This window comes from Pseudochaenichthys georgianus, chromosome 12 (assembly GCF_902827115.2).
Source record: "Pseudochaenichthys georgianus chromosome 12, fPseGeo1.2, whole genome shotgun sequence".
NCBI lineage: Eukaryota > Metazoa > Chordata > Actinopteri > Perciformes > Channichthyidae > Pseudochaenichthys > Pseudochaenichthys georgianus.
This window is the reverse complement of record NC_047514.1, coordinates 6,348,190-6,373,778: the sequence shown is the minus strand read 5'-3', so window position 1 is coordinate 6,373,778 and position 25,589 is coordinate 6,348,190. Positions and strand designations below refer to the sequence as shown.

Sequence of the window (25,589 nt, the reverse complement as noted above, 5' to 3'; positions counted from 1 at the left end):
GCCTTTTGGAAAAATAACAGCCATAAGGATATTTTGTTCCTCAATGTTGATGTTAAAGTCACCTCATTGAAAGCCAATCATGTATTACACAGACAAAGTGAAAAAAAGAAGGCAAAATAAATCGTAGAAAGGCCAAATAAGCACTACATTTATTGTACAAGAGCAGATATGGGTGGTGGGTATGAAGCCCGGGACATCAGGGGTCAATGCAGTGTCAATAATACTGGAGCACCAGAACAGAGCATCAGCATTGGATAACAAAAGTCTTGAAAAAAAAAGTCCCTGTGGAGGCAACAAAAAGCTGGCACGCTGACATGGGAATATCTCAGAGGTGACGAGGGGAACGCGTCCGCTGCAGAAGATGTGGGGTGTTTTCTTTCCGATGATGCTGTGTCTCATTTGGTTCTCCTTGCTGAATTTCATTACGTGGAAGCCCTCTGCATCACGCAGGAGCTCTCCTTTAGAAAAAAGTCCTTTCTTACAACAAAACAGGGAAAAAAAGGAATATGATCGGCCCCAAAAAGAGCTTAGCAGTCGCTTCTCCATAGCTTGATGGTTTTGTCGTTTTCTAAAGCCGCGGACGCGATGATGTTCTCTGTCGGGTGGCAGGCGGTCGATATGACGACGTCTGAGTAGGAGACAGGAAATAGACGGGGTCGATAACAGCGGTTCACAAATAAGATGTCTTGAATCTAATTCTAAATATGTGTGTGTACTGTACCTGTGTGGCCCTGGAGCTTCTGCACGATCTCCTTGGTCTGCAGGTTCCAGATGTACACCATGTTGTCCTCGGAGCCGGACACGATCCACTGCAACAGAGCACACGCTTAGCTTAGCAACATTTAGCTTTTTTTACGAAAATGTGGTGAAATAGAAATGGAGAAACTGCATGGTTGAGGCATTATCACCAGGAAGGATTTATTTAATCATGAAGGTCAAAACAGACCATACACATTTTTTATTAATTTCTTACCTTTCCCCCGGTGACTGAGAAATTTGCGAATATGCAGTACTTCTCGTTTTTGTGGCCGCTGTACGTTTTCAAGCACTGAAATGTTGGAGGAAAAATAAAGAGTGAATTCTTTGCATGAGATAATCAGAGTTATAACCATCAGCAGCAGGTAAGTAAAAAATAGTAAACAAATGAGGAGAAAATTAAATACAATACGGTTTGGGTCTTAATGTCTTTAACTACATGAGACTGTTTTACATAAATCTAAAAAAACAGAAACAATCTGACAGCTGATTTTTGTATTTAAAAAGATAATAATTTAGTATTTAAACTGAATGCTTACCTTTCCTTTGCTGTAATCCCACAGCTTCAGCGTGCTGGAATAAAAAAACAAACAAGCAAAACTATAGTGTTAAAACACACCAACATTTTAATAATTTCATCTGATGTGTATATTCTGTTTTTATAAAAGTGCAGCTGGTGCATACTGCCCTCTGCTGATGAGCATCCTGAACAGCATAATGACCACTAAATAAATTAAATACATTAAAACATATCGTTTACTACTCACTTGTCCAGTGTAGCCGCCAGGATGTATTTTCCATTTGGGGAAAACTTCACAAAGGACACCGGAGGGTTATCGTCATCTGATCAGAACACAGTAACAGGAGTAGAGTCAGTACAGCATCATTAATGCCTTATTTCAAACAGACACAATTATAATTGTTTGGCACTAATCATAAGACAATTTCCAAACCTTTTCTGCAATTAAATACATGAGAATGGAATCAGTACTCAAACAATATCAAGATCAAGATTTACTGCGTGATCTTACCTATGAGTGTCTTTAAGCACTGGCCCGATGCTGTGTCCCAGATTCGGCTGGAAAAATAAAATAAATAGTTTTAAGATGACATTTTGTTGTTTCGCTAGACACTTAATATATAAACACACTGCATTCTCGTCACTGCAGATCTTTGTGGGTTGGAGGTTTTTTTTATTTTAAAGGGGCCGTATTATGCTCCTTTTCAGGTTCCTTTTTGTATGTAGTGCCTCCACTGTGACATGTTTCCATGCTTATTGTTCAAAAAGCTTTTTATTTTTCTCATACTGCAGCACCTCTTCTCACCCTCTGTCTGAAACCAGAGCCCAGTCTGCTCTGATTGGTTAGCTGGCCGGCTCTGTTGTGATTGGTCAACTGCTTAGAGATGTCCCGACCCATAGCCTCACATACACTGTGTTGGAGCACTAGCCAATAGAAGTGTTGGTGTTATGTAGTGACGTCACTATATTACAGTGGCGAGCCGTCAGGGCCCTCTAGGCCCTCACAGAGGGCCTAAGATATTCTAAAAAAACATTTTTTTTAAATATTATTTTTTATATTTTGTTGTTGTTACATTTTTCATTAGTTTTACCAAAATAACTTCATTTAAAATAATATTTCCAAAGAAATAAATCCTTCGAATCTGCCTGTTCAGTTTCTGTTGGAATGTGAAGGGTTAAATGCCGTCTCTGCGAGTTATGTGAAGACGGGAGAGCTTGTTGGTCCCTCTCTACATTCACAGAGGGCCAGCTATAGTAACTCAACGAGAGAGTAATGTCAAATGACAGTACAATTGACCAATCATATCTTCCCTCTAAATGGGCGGGCTTTATTTTCGCGGACTTTATGACAAGTTCCGCCCGCTGTGAGGTCTATGCAAGTGGTGCAGTGACGCGTCCTAAAACCCGGAAGTAAGCCGCGCTCGGATTCCCTCGACAGAAAGCAGTGGGATTTCTCCAGAGGGTTTTGGAAAATAGCTGGAAATAAGGTCTGTGGAAAACGAGCCTGTTAGATAAATGTACGTTTTGTTCAGCCGGATAATATCCACATGTCTACCCTACTTTTATTATTTTCGAATCATAAATCTAAATCGATAGATTTATGATCGATAGATTTATGATCGATAGATTTATGATTAGCATAAGTTCGTTCATGATGGCTCACTTCAGTGATAGTGATGACATCGTTGCGAAATTATTGACCGAGTCATTTTCAAGATTGAGTTACAATGATAAACTGGAGTGGCAAAGGATCAGCTGAATGACCCGCAAGTGCTTCATCCAAAAGGACAGGAGGATGGACTTTGTGTTTCAGTGATTTATCATCAAAGGTAGGCCTAAGTCATTGTCGATGTGGGCCGCCGTGCCGACTTAATTCATGCACCCCGGGCCGCTGTTTTGATATTCTGCTGAAGTATACGCTGTGACGTAATATCTCTTCTTTTTTTTTCGAGGGGGGGGTCAGAGGGCCTAGGTATAAAAGTCACGGCTAGCCACTGCTATATTAAGACACCAGTCAAATTGAGGCGTTTCAGATGGGGGGATGTTAGCCTTTGCAGACCATTTACTTGCACAACAACCGGCTATATAACACGACAGGAGGGAAAACCTACAAAGCATAATCGGGCCTCTTTAACACTGAGCTGCTAATAAGGGCCGCAGCTGGAGATTTTTAATGTGCCAACTGTGAGGGCAAAAGAGGCGACACGATAAGTAAATGTGAACATGTAATGTCGACATGTGGATGCATAAATACAAGTTAGCTTTTACCAAAGACCATCGTAGCTGCTGGACACGATCAGAGAGCCGTCTCTGTTGAAATGAACCTGCAGGAGGAAAAAGAGAATCACATTACCGATACAGGTTTATCTCAAATCTAGAAATGGGTTGCTAACTAACTGAACTTACAGCTGAGACAGGGTCAGAATGTGCCGGCAATGTTTTCAAACACTTCCCGGTCTTCACGTCCCATATCCTTACGCTCTCATCAAACTGGAAGCAAAACAATCACATGATTTGTTGGTAAAATGTCTGCTCTCCATTTCCTGCGTGTTTTACATCAGAAGCTTCTTCGACTCACCGATCCGGACACGATGAGGTTGGATTGGGGGTTGAAGTTGCAGCAGAAGACGTAGTTGCTGTGACCTTTAAGAGTTTTTAAGCATTTCCCCTAGGAAGAATAGAAGCGTGGCGTTAAAGAATGACATTCTCTCGAGCCCTGGTGTATGATCTGTGGCACGATCTGCTGGTTGAGCCCGTTACACGAATATCCATATCATCTCAGTTTGATGACTGTTGATTAAAGCGTTCCCTTACCGAGCTGACATCCCAGATCTTCAAGGTTTTGTCGTCCGATGCCGACACCAGGAGGTTGGAGTCAGAGGACCATGCCACGTCAGAGATACCCTGAAGGATCATGGGTAATAGTTAGGAACATAATAGAACAGCAAGGATCATACCACAGCTCACTACTAAAGTGATGTATTGTAACGGATACATAAATGTAGGTTTCCAGGAGTTTTTCAAGAAAAATAATATAGTATGAGGGCAATACTGTGGCGCTGATCTTGTATATATGTAGCAAGGTCGGAGCTCCGTAAAAACAAATGTCTATGCCGTCTTATGCTCTATTTGACACAAGTTTATATATATATATATATTTTTTTTTTGGAGTAATTATATTGTTGTGTACGAACTAATGCTGTCAAAATGATCGCGTTAACGGCGGTAATTTTTTTTTTAATTAATTTATTAATTAATTGCGGTAAAATATTTAACGCATGTGCAGAATGGCTCGCCCCATACATCCCACCAGTGGCAGCGCCAGGGTATGGCTGGGGTAGGCTACAGCCATACCAAGAAATGGCTTAGCCCCACCATGACAAATGATGTTAAAGTAAGCAAAATAAAGTCCGCCATCTCGCGCCGAGAATTGCACAGACAGCAGTTAGTAAGATTGATTTCAGTAGCCACTTGTCTGGAAACACCGAAGACCAGAAACGGTTTTGAAAACTTTTGTCACGTAGTGATCGTCTTCTCAATAGAACATCTTTGATAATGTCTTCTGGCCAATCAGAATCAAGATAACGGCGTGGTGTTGTTGCAGGAAGTCCCGACGGAGAATACTTTTGCTGTAGTACAGGGGTGCACATACTGGTACGCAGGTTATGTGCGTAATCTGAAATGCGTACCGTCACTTGTGTCACAAAGCGCATTTGCATACCGACATACTTGTGAAGCTTTTCCAGAAGGCGGTTGGATCACCGGACGAGAGTCGGTCTCCGTGTGCACAGACAGGGAGCTGTTAACGTCGGTCTGTACTACACCGGACTTGTGACAAAACTACGCCAACCGGCTGCGGAGGGAGACTCCCCCCCCCTTCACTGGAGAACTGCGCTAAAACAGCTGATCACAACGTTCACACTCTGTGGTCACGAAGTACTCCACTAGCCACCCCCCCCCTGAAGTACTCCCCTGTTGATAGAAATCAACACGTAATGAATCATTTTGACACACAGACAAATGTTATAATAAACATACATACTGTATAGGGGTGTAACGGTTCACAGAAGTCACGGTTCGGTTCGTACCTCGGTTTGGGGGTCACGGTTCGGTACGGTTCGGTACAACAAGAAAAAGCAAAAAAAAGTCCCAAATGCATAATTCCAGGTTTGTTGTTATTTATTTTTGAACAGTAGTGCAAGTTTCAGTCTCAAAATGAGGAACTCTGACATTTTGAATAATTAACTGTATTAAACAGTTAAAAACAAACCACAAACAGCACCACACACTCAGATGGCCATATTATCTATAATGGCTGATGTCAAACAAAAAGGTTTCATCAAGCTGTAAAACTAAAAAGAATGTCTTACATCATAAATAATAAGATAATAATAATTTTTTCAAGAGCGCAAAGTCGTTGAAAAACATATGCCAAAAGCTTCCGTTATTTATTTTGGTTTCACGGCTTTCATGTCTATTGGCTTCTTAAAAACAGCGGGGATCAGCTGTTGAACTGCTGTTGTCTTTTGCCGGACTCCGGTGATTGGCAAATCTGGGTGATCCATTCTGATATGATTTAGCATGTTTGGCGTGTGTTACCATTAGCATACCGCACCGCTATCGAACAACGCCGACACACCGTCCTCGTCAGATCCACCACTCGCACACTTCATCGTTATTGTAGTCCACAGGGAACCCGAAATGTTCCCACACAGCTGATTTAAAAGAAGCATGTGGGTTCTAGCTCCTGTGTGTTATCTGAAATCGCCATACTAACTTTTCTTCTTCTTGTATTTAGTTCGTTTTGTTGTTGTGTTTCTTCTTATTCTTCATTTGTTGTTTAAGGGCGGCTGGTAAACAGCTTTTAGGCGCAATACCGCCCCCTGGATTATAAATAGTGTATTGGATGCTGCCATGAAGGACAGACTTTTTTCCCCACTCGTAAAAAAAAAAGGCACATTCGCCATGTGACTGCATGTGCCGAACCGTGACGTCCCGAACCGTGACGGTACGGATACCGTTACACCCCTAATACTGTATGTTAAATGGATATATCCGCCTTCTTTCATTTATCTTTCCATTCCCACAACAATATACATAAAGAAATGGCATATTTTGGACATAGTTCGAATGGTGATTAATCATGATTAATTAATTTTTAAGCTGTGATTAATCCGATTAAAAATTTTGATCGTTTGACAGCCCTAGTACGAACAGAAATATAGTTTTCTTGCATCACTTTAAAACAGATCTGTGAAAATCTGCATTTTGGTATGAGGGCGCACGCCAAAAGTAAGAGGGCACAGCGCCCCTGTTAAGGTTTAAATCACCTTCCTGTGTTCTACACATGGGTAATGGGTCATGACAAATAGAATCCCATTAATGAAAAGATAACCAAAAAGGCTAAAACAATGTGTAGCAGTAAATATGATGAATTTGTTTCACTCACAAGTTTGTGTCCGGAAATGGTTTTCTCAAACTTGCCGTCATACGCGCCCCAGATTTTGATGAGTTTGTCAGCCGCTGTCAAGAAAAAACAAACAAACAACTTTTTCTTTTACGCTACAACGAATATTTTGTTTATTTTTTAGGAATAAATAGTTAGCAGATAATACAAAATAATAATAATGAAAATAAATGCAGCACAAATTTACCGTGGCCAATATGTGATTTAAAGCAAACAAGAAAAGATAAAAAGGACTCACATGAGCTGGCGAGCCACTCTCCGCTCGGACTGAACTTGACGGAGGAGACCGCTTTGGTGTGGCCTGCTAGTGTGAACTTCAGGCTGTAGTTTGGCTTGCCAGGTGCAGACTATCAATGAAAACAAAACAGCACATTTTATATAATAAAAAAAAGGGCAAACACATCACATTTATCAAAATATGATGCCATAGGGAAAAAAAGGAAAATATTCTCAGATGTTCTTCCCCAGCATACATTTATAATCAGAAATCCTAACCTTGCTTTGACTGGAAGATGCCGATTGGACAACGGGAGGTTTCGTGTCAGTCTCTGGTTTCTTATCTTCTGTTGCCATGGTGAGGAAATGAGCATCAACCGGGCACGATCCTAAAACAGAAGACATGTATATTGAAATAAGTTTAGAAATAAAAATGTTATATGCAAGAAAACCAATATAAAGCAAAACATAATCAACTGCAGACTGAGGACTTAACAACAGCTGGCAACCGGTTTTGATGTATAGTGTTTTTTGGTATGAAATAGCCAAATAGCATTGTATAGTTATTCATTATAAGGAGTCAGCTATGCTAGAGAGCACATTTTGATGTGCTAGTATGGTATCATCTACAAAATGTGTAATTACAATATATATTTGCAATGGCTCGCCTCAAAAATAACTTGATATGTAACTAGTCACTCCAAGGGATACATACCTCATTTAATTTAAGGGAATTTCAATTGTTGTGTACAATATGGGCCACATGTTATCGATACAATGACATGTTATTCTTATCATGTCAACCATGACAGCTATGTTATACATTATACACTTCATATATATGCAATGCAACCGTGGGAGGGCTAATCATTTCCAGTAAATACTTTAATAAAAAGGCATTTGTATTCGTCTTTAGTTGTTAAAAAGCCATGAAGCGAGTGTCTGCTTTCTACTTTAGCATAGCGTCTCCATTAATGTGGCTATTTCAGCTAGCAACTAGCTAGCTAACGTTAACTGGCCTTGTTAAGGTGATATTAACATGTTATACAGTCAGGTAACACTGCATAACATACTAGTTGGTATAAATGACAAACACATTTACGTTTATTCGTGTTTTAATACAATACATTTGAAAATAATGAATTTTAAACAAAGGGCGACACGGGACCTCTTCGCTGGGAAGTTCAACTCTGACAGTAACGTTAGCTATCATCATACTGCATACATTTATGATTTTAAAACAGACAAATAAAGATAGCAACTCCATCTTATATGCACTTGTTTATTATTACAGCTAACAGCAGTGTGACCATGTAGCCGTCTGTCTTAAATCGATGATGCTGTTGACAAATTGGCTGATCTGCCACGGATGGGCCCTCCATTCAAACAAGGAGGAATCGATCCTAAAACGATACTCACGGGGATTTGATGCTGCTCCGCGTTCAGATTGATACTCCGCGTAAAGATTGGCAGGAAAAAGCACGTATTTTTATTTAGACGATCATGGAGACCGCATTTAACTACTTGGCTCGCTCCTGGATGCTTGCCTGCTGGCTGCGAGGAGAAGCGGGGAATGTGGTGTATGGTGGTGAGTACAGTACTGCGCATGCGTGTTATCCTCAGAAGTAACGGGAGCTAACGAGGGACAATTAAGTGTCAAACGCAAATTTGGACTATATTTACTTATTGTTTTTCTTTGGGTATAGCACTGGTTATAATGTGGCCTTGCTAAGCGTTTGGGCTGCAATGGGTAACACTTTACTTTCACCGTTGATAAAAACATAACAATATTGAATAGATAGAATATGGGATTTTAATACAGGACAGAATTTGAGAGTGCCACCATACACCCCGGCCCATAGGGGGCAGTGTCCTCTCTGTTTACTATCCGCCTATGCAGCTATTGGAGCGGGGAACAAGAAAAAACAAAGCACGTTTCTTGCCTTAGGTTTGTTTTAGTGCGAACGTTTTCAGTTTCAAAGTGGGTGTAACGGTTCACTCTGGAGGTAACTACTGACATTTACAGGTGGGCATGTGCTAGGTGTAGACGCCTCTAAAGCAAGAATTGTTGTTATTTTCCAAAATATATGTAAACAAATGTCTGAACTCGTCCACAATGTATTTCGCGACGTGACTTTCCCGCATTCAGTTGTGTGAAGATGACAGGTAACGTAGCTTTTAACATTTAAGGTGAGCTCTGGTCAAAACAACACATGGTGAAAACTTAGTTCTGAAACTCGACGTGCTAAAAAACAAACAACGCATCATTTGACCATTGTATGCCACTTCCTATGCAACTTAGTTATGGTAAGACTATTACTTACTTTTGGCGAACTACGTTTTCTTTCGACGGCTAGCTAGTAACATTTAAGCTAACAACACCTGGGTTAGTTATAGCATATCACAGGTAACGTTTACTCAGGCACTTTCAGCAGTTTTCTGTACTATACCTATTTTGCTTTTAAAAACCTGTCAAGCTAGTTATTTGCTTTTTGTTGCGTTAAATGTAACGTGTAATGTCAATAACTTAAAGTTAGCAGGTTTACTTATTGCTGTAATTCTACAGTACGTTGGGCAAACGCTACCTATAGAGCAACGCATCGTATAACATCTCTTAAACGGAGTGTACATATCTATAGATTACCTGTTGCAACTGATTAAGCTTATTGAGTGAACAAATAACATTTATTATCAATTACCTATAACTTGTCATTCAAATAACACATTGCTACATTTGTTTTACATAAAATAACAACTAGTTGACATTAAAACAACAGATGAAAAAAGTAATATAAGATCTATGTGTCCAAAAAGTAATGGCTTTTGTCTAGCTGCATTATGTCTTTTAACATTAAATGAAACGCATGAATATCATAAAGCTGTATTATGTATTTCCTATTGCATACAAAGTTCAACTTTGACATGTCCCTATGGTAAGAAGTTTGTTTGTTGGGTCTGTGCTTGTTGTCTGACTTAAATGTGATTGCAAGATAAGGTAGACTGACCTTCAGTTTTTGAGAGGGCACATCTCCAGCATCCCTGATTTGCATCCAAATAAAACAATTGGTCCATAGGTATGATGTGATTCTGTTTTAATATCCACAGATCACCTTTTCTTGTATGAAAACTATGAATGAAGTGAGCCGGCCTTTGAAGACCTGACATACGGAAAATACAGAACTCATAGGAGACAGCAGACACCAGGGGAGGCTGTGTTCACCTATCAGAGCCCAGCCTGGCGTCATCATGTCAGCAGATGCGAACACGCACCCCCCACGTCTCGTGAATCCTCCGCCCCCTGAAGTGATGGACCCCAGCACTCCAGGCCGGAGGACCAACCAGCTGCAGTACCTGCACAATGTAGTGATCAAATCCCTGTGGAAGCACCAGTTCGCCTGGCCTTTCTACCATCCTGTTGATGCAGTGGCTCTGGGACTACCAGTGAGTAGTTTGTCAATGTTCTTCAAACTTTTTTAACATGCTTTGGCTGAACAGAATTCTAGTGCAATATCCAAATCTCAATAAAGCAAAAATATGTACCAAAAACCGACATTCTGAATGAGGTATTGTGGTGCTGCACAGAGTCACGGCCAAAAATCCTTATTTAGTAGCAGTCCATAGTCATTTGAATATATTTGTAATTGTCTTGACGTGCACCTGTTTTTATGACTACAATGTCACCCTATTCCCTGATCTCCGCTTATTATATTGAAATGTACCACACAAATGTGATCTATATTGTAATAAACAAAAATGATCTTGGAAGAAGAAACCTTTTTAAAATGTTAGACACATGACTACTAACAAACAAATCGACACACGTGTGTATTTATTTATTAGTTATTCAACCCAGAAATGCTAAATCTCCCCATCTGCCTTTTGTGTGTATGCAGGGTTGGGAGGGTTACTTTGTAAATGTAATCAGTTACTGATTACTGATTACATGGCTCTGAAAGTAATCCGAATACAGTTACAGTTACAACGTAATCAGATTACTTTTAGATTACTATCTTTTTCCATCACAGATGGGTATGTTTTGGTGAACAGGAGACACAAAAAAGCAAAAGGAAACTGAACGTGTTTTTACTGTTTTAATGGCTTATCAAGAGCACAACTGAAACATCACATCTGAAACGATGTAACAACATAATACACTTGTTGGGGATGCAGCTTGGGATGTGAGGAGTGAGGGACACGGCTTAGAACGGGCGTGTCGCCTTCTGTCCTGCCAGTATTGGCAGGACATGAATTAAAATGTCGAACTCGGACTTCATTTTAAGGACATTTCGGCCAGGGGTGTAGAGCTATATTTGTTTAAGCACCGGATTGGCAAAACAGGAGAGTGTGCACCAGTCTGCCTTGATCTATGAATTCATGTCCATGATGACACTCACAGTATCTGCTGCCCACAGCTGTTTTATAGAAGGAAAACCTCCTTCACTTCATGAAATCTCTGCAGCACCAGGAGGCAGCGGGAGGGTTAACTCAGCCTCTGAGAAGACGAGCGCGCCGCCTTCACTGTGTATACCTTCAGAAATAATCATTAGTAAGACTAAGGAGCGACCGCAGGCTGATGTGTTTTAATCACACACACATATACACACACGCGATTTAAACGCAGACTTTTGTTCCTCCATGTTTCGTTGTTATTGTTTCACTGAGTGAGCGGACCCGCGATTTTTTTTCAACCGCTTTTTTGGTCCATCTGCAGCGGTAATAGGTTTTGTGCGCTGTGATGATTCGGCTGTACCTACTTGAATATTAAATGTTGAGAGGAAATCTTTCCACCAATAATTCCAATAAGAAATCCAAAATGTATTCACTTCAGGTTTACGAAAGTAACTGTAATCAGATTACTCGTTTTTCAAATGTAACGCGAGCTAAGTACAGTTACTTGATTTTTGTATTCTGATTACGTAACGCCGTTACATGTATTCCGTTACAACCCAACCCTGTGTGTATGTATATATATATCTATTAGGGGTGTAACGGTATACGTATTCGTACCGAAATTATTCGGTATGGGCCCTTCGGTTCGGTACAGGTGTGTACCGAACGAATATAACGTTAAACGTAAAAAATTGAGAACGTGAAGAACTTTTTGGAAGTAATCTCAGGTGCTGCGTCGCAGCATTCAGTGTAGCGGAGCCTACACGCGGCGTGCGTTGGCGGTGGGCGTGTCTTGAGCTTGGGGAGTCAACGCGAGCAGCCCGACCAACAACCAACCACATGAATGTCCCGCCCCGGACATACAAAGCAAAGCATTCATGCTACATCCATGCTGGCTAAATATACTGTCTATGCTTGCTAGCTGTCCATTCAAACGAAATACACTGGATTCAAACTCCCCAAACAAGTGAAAACCTACCAGTTTCCCCCACTGTCTCTGCCACCTCCCCCCATGCCTGGCTCCTCCGGTTTGTATCCCTGTATGTAAAGAGGGACTGGTCATAGAGTACTGGGTGATTCCCTACCGCCACGATCATTTTCTCCTCCTTTTGTTGACATATGGGAAATAACTGCGGTCTGGCTCTCCCAACATACATCCGGTTTGATTGGCTAGTGCTTGTACTGTCAGATTTACATACGAGGGATTTGATTGGCTGAAGCCTCCGTCGAGGCGGCAAAAGTAGAACATTGCTCTACTTTTGCAGCGAGCACCTCGAGAGAAGCTACGCTTTGCTCCCACAATGCAGTTCGGCGAATCGTGACGTCACCCCATTCAAAGTGAATGGGCAGAAGCGCTGAAGCGGCAACGCACGCCGCCATGTGTAGGGGCCGTAATTTTCTCACATTGGGTTCAACGCGTCATAGAGCGACCAAGTCATTTCATTGGACAAGAGGCATACTATGAGAGCTGGTCACAGGGATGCGTTCATATTTAGTCAGTAATTTGAGGAACTGTCGAAATGGCGAACGCAGATAAAGTTGAGCTCGAAAATCCTCCAGCATCATTGAAGTCTCCGGTTTGGGAACATTTTCGTTTCACAGTTACGTACAAGGATGACGGACAAAGACAGGTGGACCGAACCAAAGCTGTTTGTTGGCATTGTTCAACTAGAATTGGTTACGCGGCTGGCAATACATCAAACTTGCACACTCATTTGAAAAGGCATCACCCGAACGTGAATATCACCGGCAGGGGCGCCATAAGGGGGTGAAAAGTTAGGACGATTCTAAGGGCCCGTGACTGACGGGGGCCCCAAAATGTTTAGAACATTAAGAAACAAACATGTAAGTAACCTTTCATCAATCCTCAATAATTAACATTAATAGAACGTTATATTGATAAAGTACTCACTAAACTTACGATTCATTTAACTTATTTTCTTCCAAAAGTTAATTATCCAAAGCCTCTATACACCCCCTTCTATTTACATGTAATGGTTTGGTCCTGCCTCCAAACGCGGTGCTGCACACTTGCAGAGAGTGAAAGCATGTGAGGAGGGATGATAATACTTAGCCTATGTACTTGTGTTGTACCGTGGTTGTACCATAGGCGCATTCACAATGCGGTACTTTTCCCACAAAGGTTCATGCGAACTTAGTTCATGCGAACTCTTTAGTTCGCATGAACTAAGTACAGATCGCGTTCACACCGGAAAAAGTCCCTGGGGGTGGATTAGGCAAATGAAGCCGCTGACGTCACTTATTCTTCTTCTGCTTTGGGTTTACTGGCAGGCCGCAAACCACTTCACGGCATATACTGCCGCCCAAAGTCCCCGGCCGGAAGTCCCCGGAGTTGGGGACTGGCTTCAGTAGCCTTCAGAGTAAAACGCCAGAACGCCGACACCTCCTCATCTCCACCGCTCCCATGTTTTATTTTGTGTTGCCATAAGTTAGTCTCTCTGCGTTTCTGCGCTGGGCTAATGCTAATAATGCTAATGCGAGGATAATAAAATGGCGGCTTCACAAAACTTTTTGGGAGTTTTACGGGGCGTGGTTTGCAATCCGCCCAGCCAATCAGAAATATAGCTCTTTCTCACAAAAGAGCCGCTCGAAAGTCCCTGCTCTCTAGCAGGGACTTTCGAGGGGGTAAAAAGGTTCGCATGAACTCATTTTAGTACCGGCTCTTTTGGTGTGAACGCGATCATGAACTAAGTTCGCATGAACCTTTGTGGGAAAAGTACCGCAGTGTGAATGCGCCTCATGTCTCAACGACTCAAAAATTCAGGCTCTAAGAAAAGAAGAGCGGAGAGAAAGAGAGAGGGACTAAAGGGCGACAACATGTCACCCAGTTTTTCACAAGAAAAGGTGTGGTCCATGAGTGGTGGAAAATATTCTGTTAGCTAATGTTTTGTTTTTACTAAGCTGACATTAAGTAGGCTACTGTTAATATCTTTACAGAAAATTCAGAGGTTTTTCATTTCACTGCTCTTTTAGCTGACATTTCAAGGTGGGGTAGGTAATTCACTTCAGAAACACTTTTTGTTATATTCCATAGAATGCTCTTAACATCCCGATAGCAATGAATATATTAAATGCTTTGACAATAAATACATACATACAAACATTTTCATCTGTGGAAGCCGTGGCGCTGTAGAAAGCACGACCAATCATCTGAGCCGGCCCGGCTAAAATAACTGGATGGCCTACCTGCCTGTCAGCCTTCCAACTGTGCACAAACTTATCTCGTGCCCTCATTGGTCATGTGCGCGTTTGTGTGTGTTGGAGGAGGGGCTCTGTAAGGAAGTCTGAAGGAAGGGGCAGATTTTTTTCGGTTGTGTACTTTCAGATTCTAGCACACTCGAGCTGGTTTCTCCATTCTTACCTACCCCACCTTTAATAAATGCAGGCACATTGTTAGCGCCTATTCATACTAAATCAGTTGTCCCTCCCCCTGGTGCCAGGACCAACAGATCCATCTCTAAGCTCAGCAGCTCTGTCCCCCCATAATGTTGAACCTGAACCAGCTTTTATCCCAACTGAAGGAGGTGAGCAGCATTGTGTTGAATGACATGCCACTTAACATATTTGAAGGGAGACTGGAATACAAAAAAAAAATATATATATATATATCAAAACAAAAAGCTAACATCTAATTTGAATTATACATTCCAAACACAGTATTTTCCCACATAGCCAATGATCTACATAAAACAAAAAACTGCTTTTAGTCTATTTGGATGATGGACAGTTTGAAGCGTTGAGTGAGTCTGTATTAGGTATACTAAATGTTAATCACCGACATTTTGGTTATGATGTTAATACTAATGTTATTATATTAAAGCAGGGGTGGGGAACCTCCGGCCCCCGGGCCGTATACGGACCGCTAGACCATTTGGTACGGCCCTCGAAGGTAATTTATAAACAAAGTGGCCTGTGCCTGGTGGTGGGGCGCCCCTGATCAAAATGACTGAAGTGCAAACCCAACTCCCACTAGCATTTAAGCCTCCAACACTCAAAAAAAGTTCAGACCGAGCCAAAGCTATTACAAACGCCAAATATCCTTATGTTGCCATGTTAGCAAAGCGCTACCTGGCTGTATCTGCTACCTCTGTCCCTAGTGAGAGGGTGTTCTCCACAGCAGGAGACATTGTTAGTGCCAGCAGATCTGCCCTTTCGGCAAGCAATGTGCACAAGTTCATTTTTCTTAAAAAAAAGCATGAAAATACAATGACAAGCAAGTCATAATGTCAAACTGGCTGCTTAGGTACAAGGACAGTACAGTTAAAATACAGAGTATTTCAGTTAATCGAAATGCTGCACCTTAATGTTTATTTTATTTTGTATTTATTTGAGTGAATATTCACAGTTTAATAATAATTAAAAACCCAAAACTAATTTATGTTTTGTGAGTAGCCTACTAGTACAGTAAAGTTCAAATACAGATTATTTCAGTTAATCGAAATGTTGCACCTTAAAGGTAGGGAAGGTACATTTCAGAAACTGGCTCGAGATACACTTTTTGTTATATTCCATGGAATGCTCTTAACATCCCGATAGCAATGAATATCTTAAGTGCTTTGACAAAAAATCCATAAAAAAATGTCATCTGTAGAAGCCGTAATACTGTAAAAAGTACAGCCAATTGGATGGCCTACCTGCCTGTCAGCCTTCCATCGGGGAACAAACTTATCTCGTGCCCTCATTGGTCATGTGCGCGTTCGTGTGTTGGAGGAGGGGCTCTATAAGGAAGTGGCAGATTTTCTCCGGTTGTGTATTTTCAAATTCTAGCGATCTCGAGCCGGTTTCTCAAACTTACCTACCCCACCTTTAATGTCTATTTTATTATATTTTGTATTTATTTGAGTGAATACATTATTCACAGTTTAATAATAATTAAAAATCCCCAAAAAATATTTTATGTTTTGTGATAATTTTTTCTGCTGTGCCGAAAACGTACCGGACCGTGACCTAAAAACCGAGGTACGTACCGAACCGAAATGTTTGTGAACCGTTACACCCCTAATATCTATATATTGTTATTTATGTGTTTATCGTATAGATTATGTATTTCTCGTTTGATATTTAAAAAAAAACTGCTACAGCTATTTTAATATCATTATACCTGTTGCAAGGACGGATTAACGATATATTATAATTATCTAATCCTTTTTTTAAATGTGGCACTAAATCAAGGAACACCCTATTCATCTGACAAATGTACTATTTTCTCCTTAATTAGGACTACCATAAAATTATAACATCTCCAATGGATTTGGGAACCATCAAACAACGACTTGAGAACCGCTTCTACTGGAGTGCAAGTGACTGTATGCAAGACTTCAACACCATGTTCACAAACTGCTACATCTACAACAAGGTGAGGAGCTTATGAACGAAGATATAACACTACCCTGGTTAGCCTCACAGAAACCATTTCCTCAAAGATGTCCCTCTTCCTGTCTTCAGCCCACTGACGACATCGTGCTGATGGCCCTCGCCGTGGAGAAGGTTTTCCTGCAGAAGGTTTCCCAGATGCCTCAGGGAGAGGAGGAGATTTCTCCACAGGCGGCCAAAGGGAAGGGCAAGAAAAGTAGCACTCCAGGTAACTGACAGATGATGCTGCTTCACATTATTATAGTTATTTGAAGAAGGAGGAATTTGTATCTCATAAATGTGTTCACATGAAGAGGTTTTACTCCCCTCTGTTTATGGCTATAGAACAAGACCTTAATTATTTGTCCTATTTCGAAGACGGGCAGCGGTGTGCAGCCTCTAGTGGCTGAAATGAGTATCGCAACAACAAACATACTGAAATGATCCTGAACATTTACAAAGATTACCATTGCACCTTTTTTTTTTACTCAACACAAGATCATATTTTTTGATGAGACTTAAAGAGGACATATTATGCTAGGGAACTTTGGGGGTCTAGCTTTTGCAGACCATTTACGAGATCCCAGGATGTGTTTTTATTACATGTGCCAAGTGCTAAGACTGTTTTAGGTACTAAAGCTTTTATGTGTGCTGCTCCACTAGCTTGGAACACTATGCAAAACAAATTGAAACTGAGCATTTTGGTTCCCTTGCATCATTTTAAAGCTCGGAAAGATAACATTGTATTAGACATCTGTCATTGTGAATAGGTTGCTAATGTATACCCCTGTAATTATGTTGTATCGATGTCCTTTTTGTTTTCTGTTTTTAAGTGTAACCAATGTGCTGCAGTTCTCCCTTGAAAAAGAGATCGTTGACCTCAATGGGATTTTCACCTGGTTAAATAAAGGCTACAAACATTTACAAAACCTATATAAATCATCATTTTTTTATTTATTTTACCTTGTTTTTCACATGTTTCCCTTTTTTTAAATGGTGTTTACTGCGTGTTATGCAGGTGGGGAGAATGTGACTGCTGACACATGTTCTACGGCTGCATCGCCCACATCTCAGCCCAGCCTCAGCTGCACCACCTCCAGCCCCCCCCCCGCAGCCCAACACCCTACACTCACCATGTTAAAAGTGAGTCATCCTTTATGTCTCTTTCCCCTTAATTGTAATATTTTAAAAATCACAGATCATGAGTTGAGCTATAACTTTTCTTTTATTATTTTGTTTGCTAATGAAGAAGAAGCACATGAAGCGGAAAGCAGACTTCCCCTCGGATTTCTCCTCCGCAGGCTTCACCAATTTGAGTGATTTATCAGGAGGCAAGAGGAGACGAGAAAGCACAGACCTCGGACAGGAATTAAGTGAAGAGAATAATCAGCTCCAGTATTGCAGCGACATCCTGAAGGAAATGCTGTCGAGGAGACATGTTGCCCACGCCTGGCCTTTCTACAAGCCGGTGGACGCTGAAGCTCTGCAGCTCCACGACTACCACCTGATCATCAAATACCCCATGGACCTCGGGACAGTGAAGGTATCGGCTGTTTATCACACCAGAGCTGCACACGTCATCTTAATGTTATCGAAACAGATTTAAAAATAACTGCAACATGCACACTTGTATGATATATATATATATATATACACATGTATATATTTATATAGTATCCTATGTTTAAACGTTTTTTTTTTTACCAGTAAATTGGTCTTTTACACTGTATTCTAACTTATTCTGTATATTTTTAATTGTTTATAAAATACTCTACAATTTTTCCTTCTAATGTTAATATGGATAAAGTTACTATTTAATCTTTTTGTTTTTTCTTGTTGTTTTTTTACTTTGTAATGTCTTAAACGTAAACATGCGCCTCGGACAAAACCATTTCAAAATGTTGGATAAATAAAATAAAAATATCTAATATTGACTAGTGCAATATCCAAATCACAGTATGCGCAATATTAAGGAAAGGAAAAATATATTTAAAAAATAATATTAAACAAAAAGATGTATATTATTTGGAATAAGGTAAAGAGAAACCTACAAAGGTTAAGCTACAGACAAACACATCTTAGGTCCTCCTAAAAGAAAAATCACACTATTCTAATTTATTATATGTTGAAATGATTATCTTAATATCCCTGATCATATTATATCAAAATCAAAATGAGTTGAACTCTTCTCAATGGTGCAGCCCTAATACTCTCCCTAGTTAGTCTGTTGTCTGGATGACTCTTCCTCTGTATTCCCAGAGCAAGATGTCTGAAGGGCAGTACACGGACGCTCAAAGCTTCGCTGCAGACGTCAGGCTCATTTTTTCCAACTGCTACAAATACAACCCTCCAAATCACAACGTGGTCATCCAGGCCAGAAAACTTCAGGTGATTACTTCAACTGTATACATGATCATTTCAAAATAAATGTTTTCTATGTCTGTAACCATGTGTGTGTTGGCTTTAGGGTGTGTTTGAGAAGTGGTTTGCCAAGATGCCAGAGGAGCTGGTGGAGATGCCTTCACCAAAGAGCGCAGGTTTTGGTGAAATCGGCACCAACAGCTCCTCCAACCTGGACTTAGAGGAGGAGCGGGCCACTCGACTTGCCGAGTTGCAAGAACAGGTGGGTGCAGAACAGGTGGGTTTCTACACAGATCTCCAACTCTCATTTTCTCCTTATTTAAATGGTTGACTTCCAATTCAAACCTGAGGGATAGAAACCTGAGTTACTCTCGGCTCCGCTACTTTCCTTTGATTTGTAGAGAGCTGCAGGAATATCTTAGTAGGAAGTTAGCAACGCATTGGTTCCCTCTACAAAGAGCCATTGGGATATTTCTATTGAATCTTCAAATATTTCAGAAAATAAACCTGAGAAGAATCTCCACAAATCCCTTTAATGATATGAATCAAAAACCTAATGTTAGGCTTTAAAAAAAAACTACCGCACAATCAAATGACTTAAGAGCTATGCCATTATGCTAAAGGGAGAATTAGCCAGTTCTTAGCATATGCAATTTTTAACACACATGAAAGCTTAAACCTTTACAAATGGGATATTTACTGACTTATTTAATGTCGGAGGACATTCTCTCTTTAGGTTGTGTTTACCAAAGATGAACAAATACTGAATCATTTCCAGACGTTATAACTCATTCCTTCACCACTCTTTTGACTTCCTGTGTAATGCAGGGTTCTTCGGTCATTAAAAAACCTGGACAAGTCATGGAAATTCAAAATGCAAATTCCAGGCCCTGGAAAAGTTATGGAAAACAATATTTTTCCCAAAGTTTTGGAAAAGTCATGGAAATGTAACTAAAGTTGCATCAAATATAATTTATATTTTAGCTAATCGCCAAAATAGTAATACTATAATGATAATAAATACTGTATCTTATAGTAATGAAACATAAAATGGCATTTAACTGACGAGGTATTTTGCTGGTGAGAGATTTGAGTTGCTTTAGCGTGTAGAAGCTAGTAAGCCTACTATTTGATTTGTTTTACTGTAGATAGGCACAACATGTTTCAGACCTTATTTTCCTGTTCCATGTTAAAATAAACCATTTTCAGTGGTACCGCTGAGGAAGAGTCATGTTTTGGTCATGGAAAATTAGGTAAAGGTCAAGGAAAGTCATTGGTGAAAAAGTGTATGAACCCTGGTAATGACCAGGGTTTGGCTTTCCTGGCTGACACACAATACAAAACATACCCATTTTCAAATTAGAATAAAATATAGCCAAAAAACCTGTGTGCTGTAAATTATAATGTAAATACATGCTTAGCTAAACTTAGCCTAGCATACAGTCATTTGCCGATAAGACTCCCTCGTCTCCCTTATGTCTCATCCGCTTCTTCTTACTAGCAAACAGGAGCTACTCACTGACTTGAATATTTGCCTGATTCTGATTGGTTACTGCATAGCACCACAAAACCCATTTCTGTTGACACTACCCAGCTCAAAGCTGTTCACGACCAGCTCTCTGCCCTCTCTGACGTCCCTGTGATGAAACCAAAGAAGAAGAGAGAAAAGGACAAGATGAAGAAGGAGGAGGACGGCAGGCAACACAAAGGCAGCCCGAATCCCATCTCCAGGTACAATGTTTATCATAAATAAACACTCATTTTCATAGCACTTCCATATCATAATAAAGCTTTATTTATATAGCACTTTTCCTCCAACACATGCAGCTCAAAGCGCTTTACAAAATAAACAAGAAATTCCCCTCAGATTATTTGCTAAGAACTTTACAGGTACATGCAGCAACATGGAGGTCAAAGGTATGATAATACAAATACAATAAATGATGGTTTCTCTCTGACAGATAAGACATAAGACAATTGAGTCGATGCAACAATATAAAACAAAGTGAACATATAGGTACAACAGAAATACAAATACAAAGATAATGGTAATAAAAATGCCATAATTATAATAAAGGTTAAACGATTAAGAAATATTGAAGCATGTTAGATTAATGAAATATGATAACATCCTTTTAAGACCTATAAAATAAATAAAACAATTTAAAGGTAGGTAAATAATAAAGACAAAAAAAACATTTAAAGTGGGGGTTTGCTGATCTAAATAGATGTGTCTTTGGAGTTGACTGATTCCTCTTGAATTCCAGGGAGTGGACGGTGACCAAAGAGTGGGACTCGGACGATGAAAGTCTGCTGATGACGTACGACGAGAAGCACCAGCTGAGCCTGGACATCAACCGGTTACCGGGCATCAAGCTGGGCAACGTGGTGCGCATCATACAGACGCGAGAGCCCACCATGCGCGACACCAACCCCGACGAGATCGAGATCGACTTTGAGATGCTGAAGCCGTCCACCCTGCGTGAGCTGCAGCGCTACGTCCAGTACTGTCTGCGCAAGAAGTTCAACAAGTTTCAGAGTGAGTAGTGGGATGGAAGTTCTGAGCAATGTTACTGGGAGAGAAACAAAACTGTGCTGGAGGACTGCACTGCGTTCTTCTCCCATATAGAGTGGTGCAGGAATGAGTCCTACATCATGAAATAAGTTAGCATTTCACCACTTCCTGCTCCCTCGTCTCCAAGTCAACGTGTTTAGATGAAATAGAATCTGTGGTTAAATACAAATTGCGCTTTCCAAAAGGTGGCCAAATGAGACTTGTAAATGTCATCACTCTGCAAACGAGCGGTGATACCAGGCAGCCATGTAACCGTGATGTCGTTCCTTTATAACCGTACGTTAGCTTTTTACCTCTGTAGATTGCATTGATGTTTCGGAAAGGATAAAAGTGGCGTTAATATGTGGAGATAATCACAAATGTGATTTTGCTACAGATCTTATTTTCTGCAATATTCCAAAAGAATCTATTGGCCTTCTATTAGGGGTGTAACGGTTCACAAACATTTCGGTTCGGTACGTACCTCGGTTTTTTGGTCACGGTTCGGTACGTTTTCGGTACAGCAGAATTTTTTTTCACAAAACATATATATATATTTTTTTATTATTATTAAACTGTGAATAATGTATTCACTCAAATACAAAATATAATAAAATAAACATTAAGGTGCAGCATTTCGATTAACTGAAATTATCTGTATTTGAACTGTACTGTACTAGTACCTAAGCAGCCAGTTTGACATTAGGACTTGCTTGTCATTGTATTTTCATGTTTCTTTAAAGAAAAATGAACTTGTCCACATTGCTTGCCGAAAGGGCAGATCTGCTGGCACTAGCAATGTCTCCTGCTGTGGAGAACACCCTCTCGCTAGGGACAGAGGTAGCAGATACAGCCAGGTAGTGCTTTGCTAACATGGCAACATAAGGATATTTGGCGTTTGTAATAGCTTTGGCTCGGTCTGAACTTGTTGCGAGTGGTGGAGGCTTAAATGCTAGTGGGAGTTGGGTTTGCACTTCAGTCTTTTTTCTTTTGGTACCGGTGATATTCACGTTCGGGTGATGCCTTTTCAAATGTGTGCAAGTTTGATGTATTGCCAGCCGCGTAACCAATTTTAGTTGAACAATGCCGACAAACAGCTTTGGTTCGGTCCACCTGTCTTTGTCCGTCATCCTTGTACGTAACTGTGAAACCAAAATGTTCCCAAACCGGAGACTTCAATGATGCTGGAGGATTTTCGAGCCCAACTTGATCTGCGTTCGCCAAATTACTGACTACATTTGAACGCATCCCTCTGACCAGCACTCATAGTATGCCTCTCATCCAATGAAATGACCTGCTCGCTCTATGACGCGTTGAACCCAATGTGAGCAAATTGCTCTGAATGCTGCGACGCAGCACCTGAGATTACTTCCAAAAAGTTGATCACGTTCTCAATTTTTTACGTTTAACGTTATATTCGTTCGGTACACACCTGTACCAACCGAAGGGCCCGTACCGAATAATTTCGGTACGGGTACGTGTACCGTTACACCCCTACCTTCTATATATTTCTGTGACAAAAATACCGTCCGTCGACTCTGCCCTTCTCTATTCATCGCATGGGAGCCTGCCTGCAGGCGCCACTCTCAGGACAGGAAGTGCATGCACGCTAAGAATTACAAAATAAAATCACCACTTTCCGAACAGGAAATGCACGCTAATACAAAATAAAATCGCACTGACACTTATTATATATAATATATATATATATATATATATATATATATATATATATATATATAAATATAAATAACATCTTGTATTTTAGTTACACCCGCTAGACAAAAGTGGAGGGTTCGAGAAACAACCGTGTTTGCCCGGTGTACCACGGTGGAGGTGGGGAGGTTCCAGCCGGGACCCTCCACCCTGCTGCAGGACCCGTAGTGGGACACCTGGCAAAAATAGGCACTCGTGAGGCGGGCAGAGTCCCCCGTCAACTCCCGTTACATTCCTCCATGGTGTCATTTGAGCGAAAAATGGCTACGTCAACTTTTACGAGAACCAGGCCGGGGGGGTCAAAAGGGCTTGACCAAGGCCGAACCAAAGTGCATGGTGAGCGGACTCATCACCTCCGTGATGAGTCTCCATTGTGATTTGAACTTCCATCAGACGAGTCCTTCAGGGGGAGGAAAAAAAACATGTTCGTCAGAATCATCACTTCCTGTCCTGAGAGTGGAGGTGTCCTGAGAGTGGAGGTCTGCAGGCAGACCCCCCTCTCATTTATCCTGAGTAGGGCCTGATATAGGCTTGAGTCATTTTGATGGCTGTCTTTGCTATGGGATTATATTTGGGAGAATATAACCTGTTACAAGGAGGAACCTAAAACCTATTTAAATGACTCCTAACATGGAAAGGACAGTTCGATATCAAAATGTGAACTACAAATAAGTATAAGATTGAATATTTGAATATATATGTGTTATAATCAATAGGAATTAGCGCACAAATGACAACCTTGGTGCCAGATATTTGAATTGCATCCGTATCATTTACCTGTTGCTTCTCCTCCCGTCCTCCAGAGAGAAGCAGGCGAGCAGCGCAGCATCACGTCAGCGGCAGCAGCAGCTCCTCAGATTCAGACAGCAGCAGCTCCTCTGACTCCAGTTCAGAAAACAGCGACTCCTGACAGCTTCTACTGCTTCTATTTATTTCTTCAAAAGAGAGTTCCTCAATACCGTTTTGTATTTGTTCTATGTTCTAAAATGTGGAAAATTAAACTTCCCAACACAGCATTTGTATTCAGCGTGGATTTTCTCCCTCTTTCTTCTATCAATTGCAATATCCGCCTCGACGGTTTCTTATCAGATAAATACATTCAGTTCTGAGCACCCGGGCACATTTCATATAATCTGAGTTTCAACCAATATCCTGTCTCTGCCACGCATTCAGCCCCTACACTTTAATGATGTTTTTCTTTTCAAACTATAACACTGACTCAACAGCAGCTTTTAAAGTTGTGAGAAGCGTTTAGCGGTAGATCATTTCATTATGAATATGATGAGTTCATTATTTCTATTGTAGCACATGATTACCAGCAAAGATATGAAAGCTCAAATGACCTCAAGTTTATTATTATTATTTATGAGCTGCTATTATCCATATATACTTATACTGTTGAGCTATATAGCTGGCAGTTCACCTTCCCTAGTGTTTATTTTACCAGTAGTAGGTCTAGAGAGCAGATTGTCACAATACAACATAAATCAACTTTCCAAATCGTATCCTTGTTGACCTCTTACAGTGAAATAATTTGTCTTTGATAAAGAACACTAAACATGTCTTTTTATATTAGCGAACAAGCAGTGGATTGTTCTTGATCACTTTTTCGATGGTACTCCAAACAACTGTGAGCATGTTTGATCAGATGGAGTAATGCTTTTCTCTGCTTGTGTTCCGTTTTTATTGCGTTGCTACATAAATCAAACTTTATTAAACGTTTAACATTTATACATAGCATTTAAAGTTTTTTTTTATTTGTCACTGTTCAGCTCTTTATGAATGTCATAATTAAAGTTCAACCTTTTAATTTTTTACATTTATTATTATGTTGTATTTATCAACCTCTGTTTTGAATGCCGGTCTCTTCATTATCTGTTTTAATGAGTAAATAACTGTTGTCAATAAAACGTTTTAATAATTCTTCCTGGTGACCTTTGGGCCACAGCAGTGTTTTGCATCCTGCAGTCCATTTATTATAAATTCAGAGTTGCACTTAATTAGTTTCCTCTCTATCCAGGCATTTTAACATTGTTTTAAAGTCATCTGGACTTCAGTAATCCATTCAAGCAGATGTCCCGTCTGCTGGTATGTATGTCTGGTCTGCTGCCACTTTGTTGCATGGTCATGAAGTGCAGACCTTTCAAACCCGTGACAATAGTGTCATTTACACTAAATGATGTTATCGGTCTCGGTATTATTCATTAAATATAAAACATGATGGCAACACACTGATA

At 40.5% G+C, this 25,589-nt stretch overlaps 2 protein-coding genes across 7 annotated transcripts; one reads left to right on the top strand and one right to left on the bottom strand.

Moving 5' to 3' along the window:
- Positions 1 to 117: 117 nt before the first annotated feature.
- Positions 118 to 8,551, bottom strand: wdr5 (WD repeat domain 5). Its single transcript, XM_034096579.1, has 14 exons — positions 8,379 to 8,551; positions 7,239 to 7,348; positions 6,982 to 7,090; positions 6,726 to 6,799; positions 4,091 to 4,180; positions 3,855 to 3,944; positions 3,683 to 3,766; positions 3,545 to 3,600; positions 1,788 to 1,834; positions 1,524 to 1,599; positions 1,296 to 1,329; positions 974 to 1,048; positions 722 to 809; positions 118 to 628 (listed from the first exon to the last, which is right to left on the bottom strand). The coding sequence occupies exons 2-14, from the start codon at positions 7,314 to 7,316 to the stop codon at positions 528 to 530; spliced, it is 1,002 nt and encodes a 333-aa protein (XP_033952470.1). The 5' UTR covers positions 7,317 to 7,348; positions 8,379 to 8,551; the 3' UTR covers positions 118 to 527.
- A 311-nt stretch (positions 8,552 to 8,862) lies between these two features.
- LOC117456459 (bromodomain-containing protein 3-like) lies at positions 8,863 to 25,209 on the top strand. 6 transcript variants are annotated; one of them, XM_034096357.1, is made up of 11 exons: positions 8,863 to 8,965; positions 10,065 to 10,400; positions 16,588 to 16,725; positions 16,815 to 16,950; positions 17,740 to 17,864; positions 17,971 to 18,264; positions 18,981 to 19,109; positions 19,189 to 19,359; positions 20,677 to 20,813; positions 21,350 to 21,621; positions 24,156 to 25,209. In XM_034096357.1, exons 2-11 carry the CDS (start codon positions 10,206 to 10,208, stop codon positions 24,260 to 24,262), a joined length of 1,704 nt encoding a protein of 567 aa, XP_033952248.1. In that variant the 5' UTR covers positions 8,863 to 8,965; positions 10,065 to 10,205; the 3' UTR covers positions 24,263 to 25,209. The 6 variants fall into 6 exon arrangements, with proteins under 6 accessions (XP_033952248.1, XP_033952250.1, XP_033952246.1 ...); XM_034096359.1 differs by having other exon boundaries at positions 8,863 to 8,985; positions 19,189 to 19,344; XM_034096355.1 differs by having other exon boundaries at positions 8,863 to 8,985.
- Positions 25,210 to 25,589: the final 380 nt, after the last annotated feature.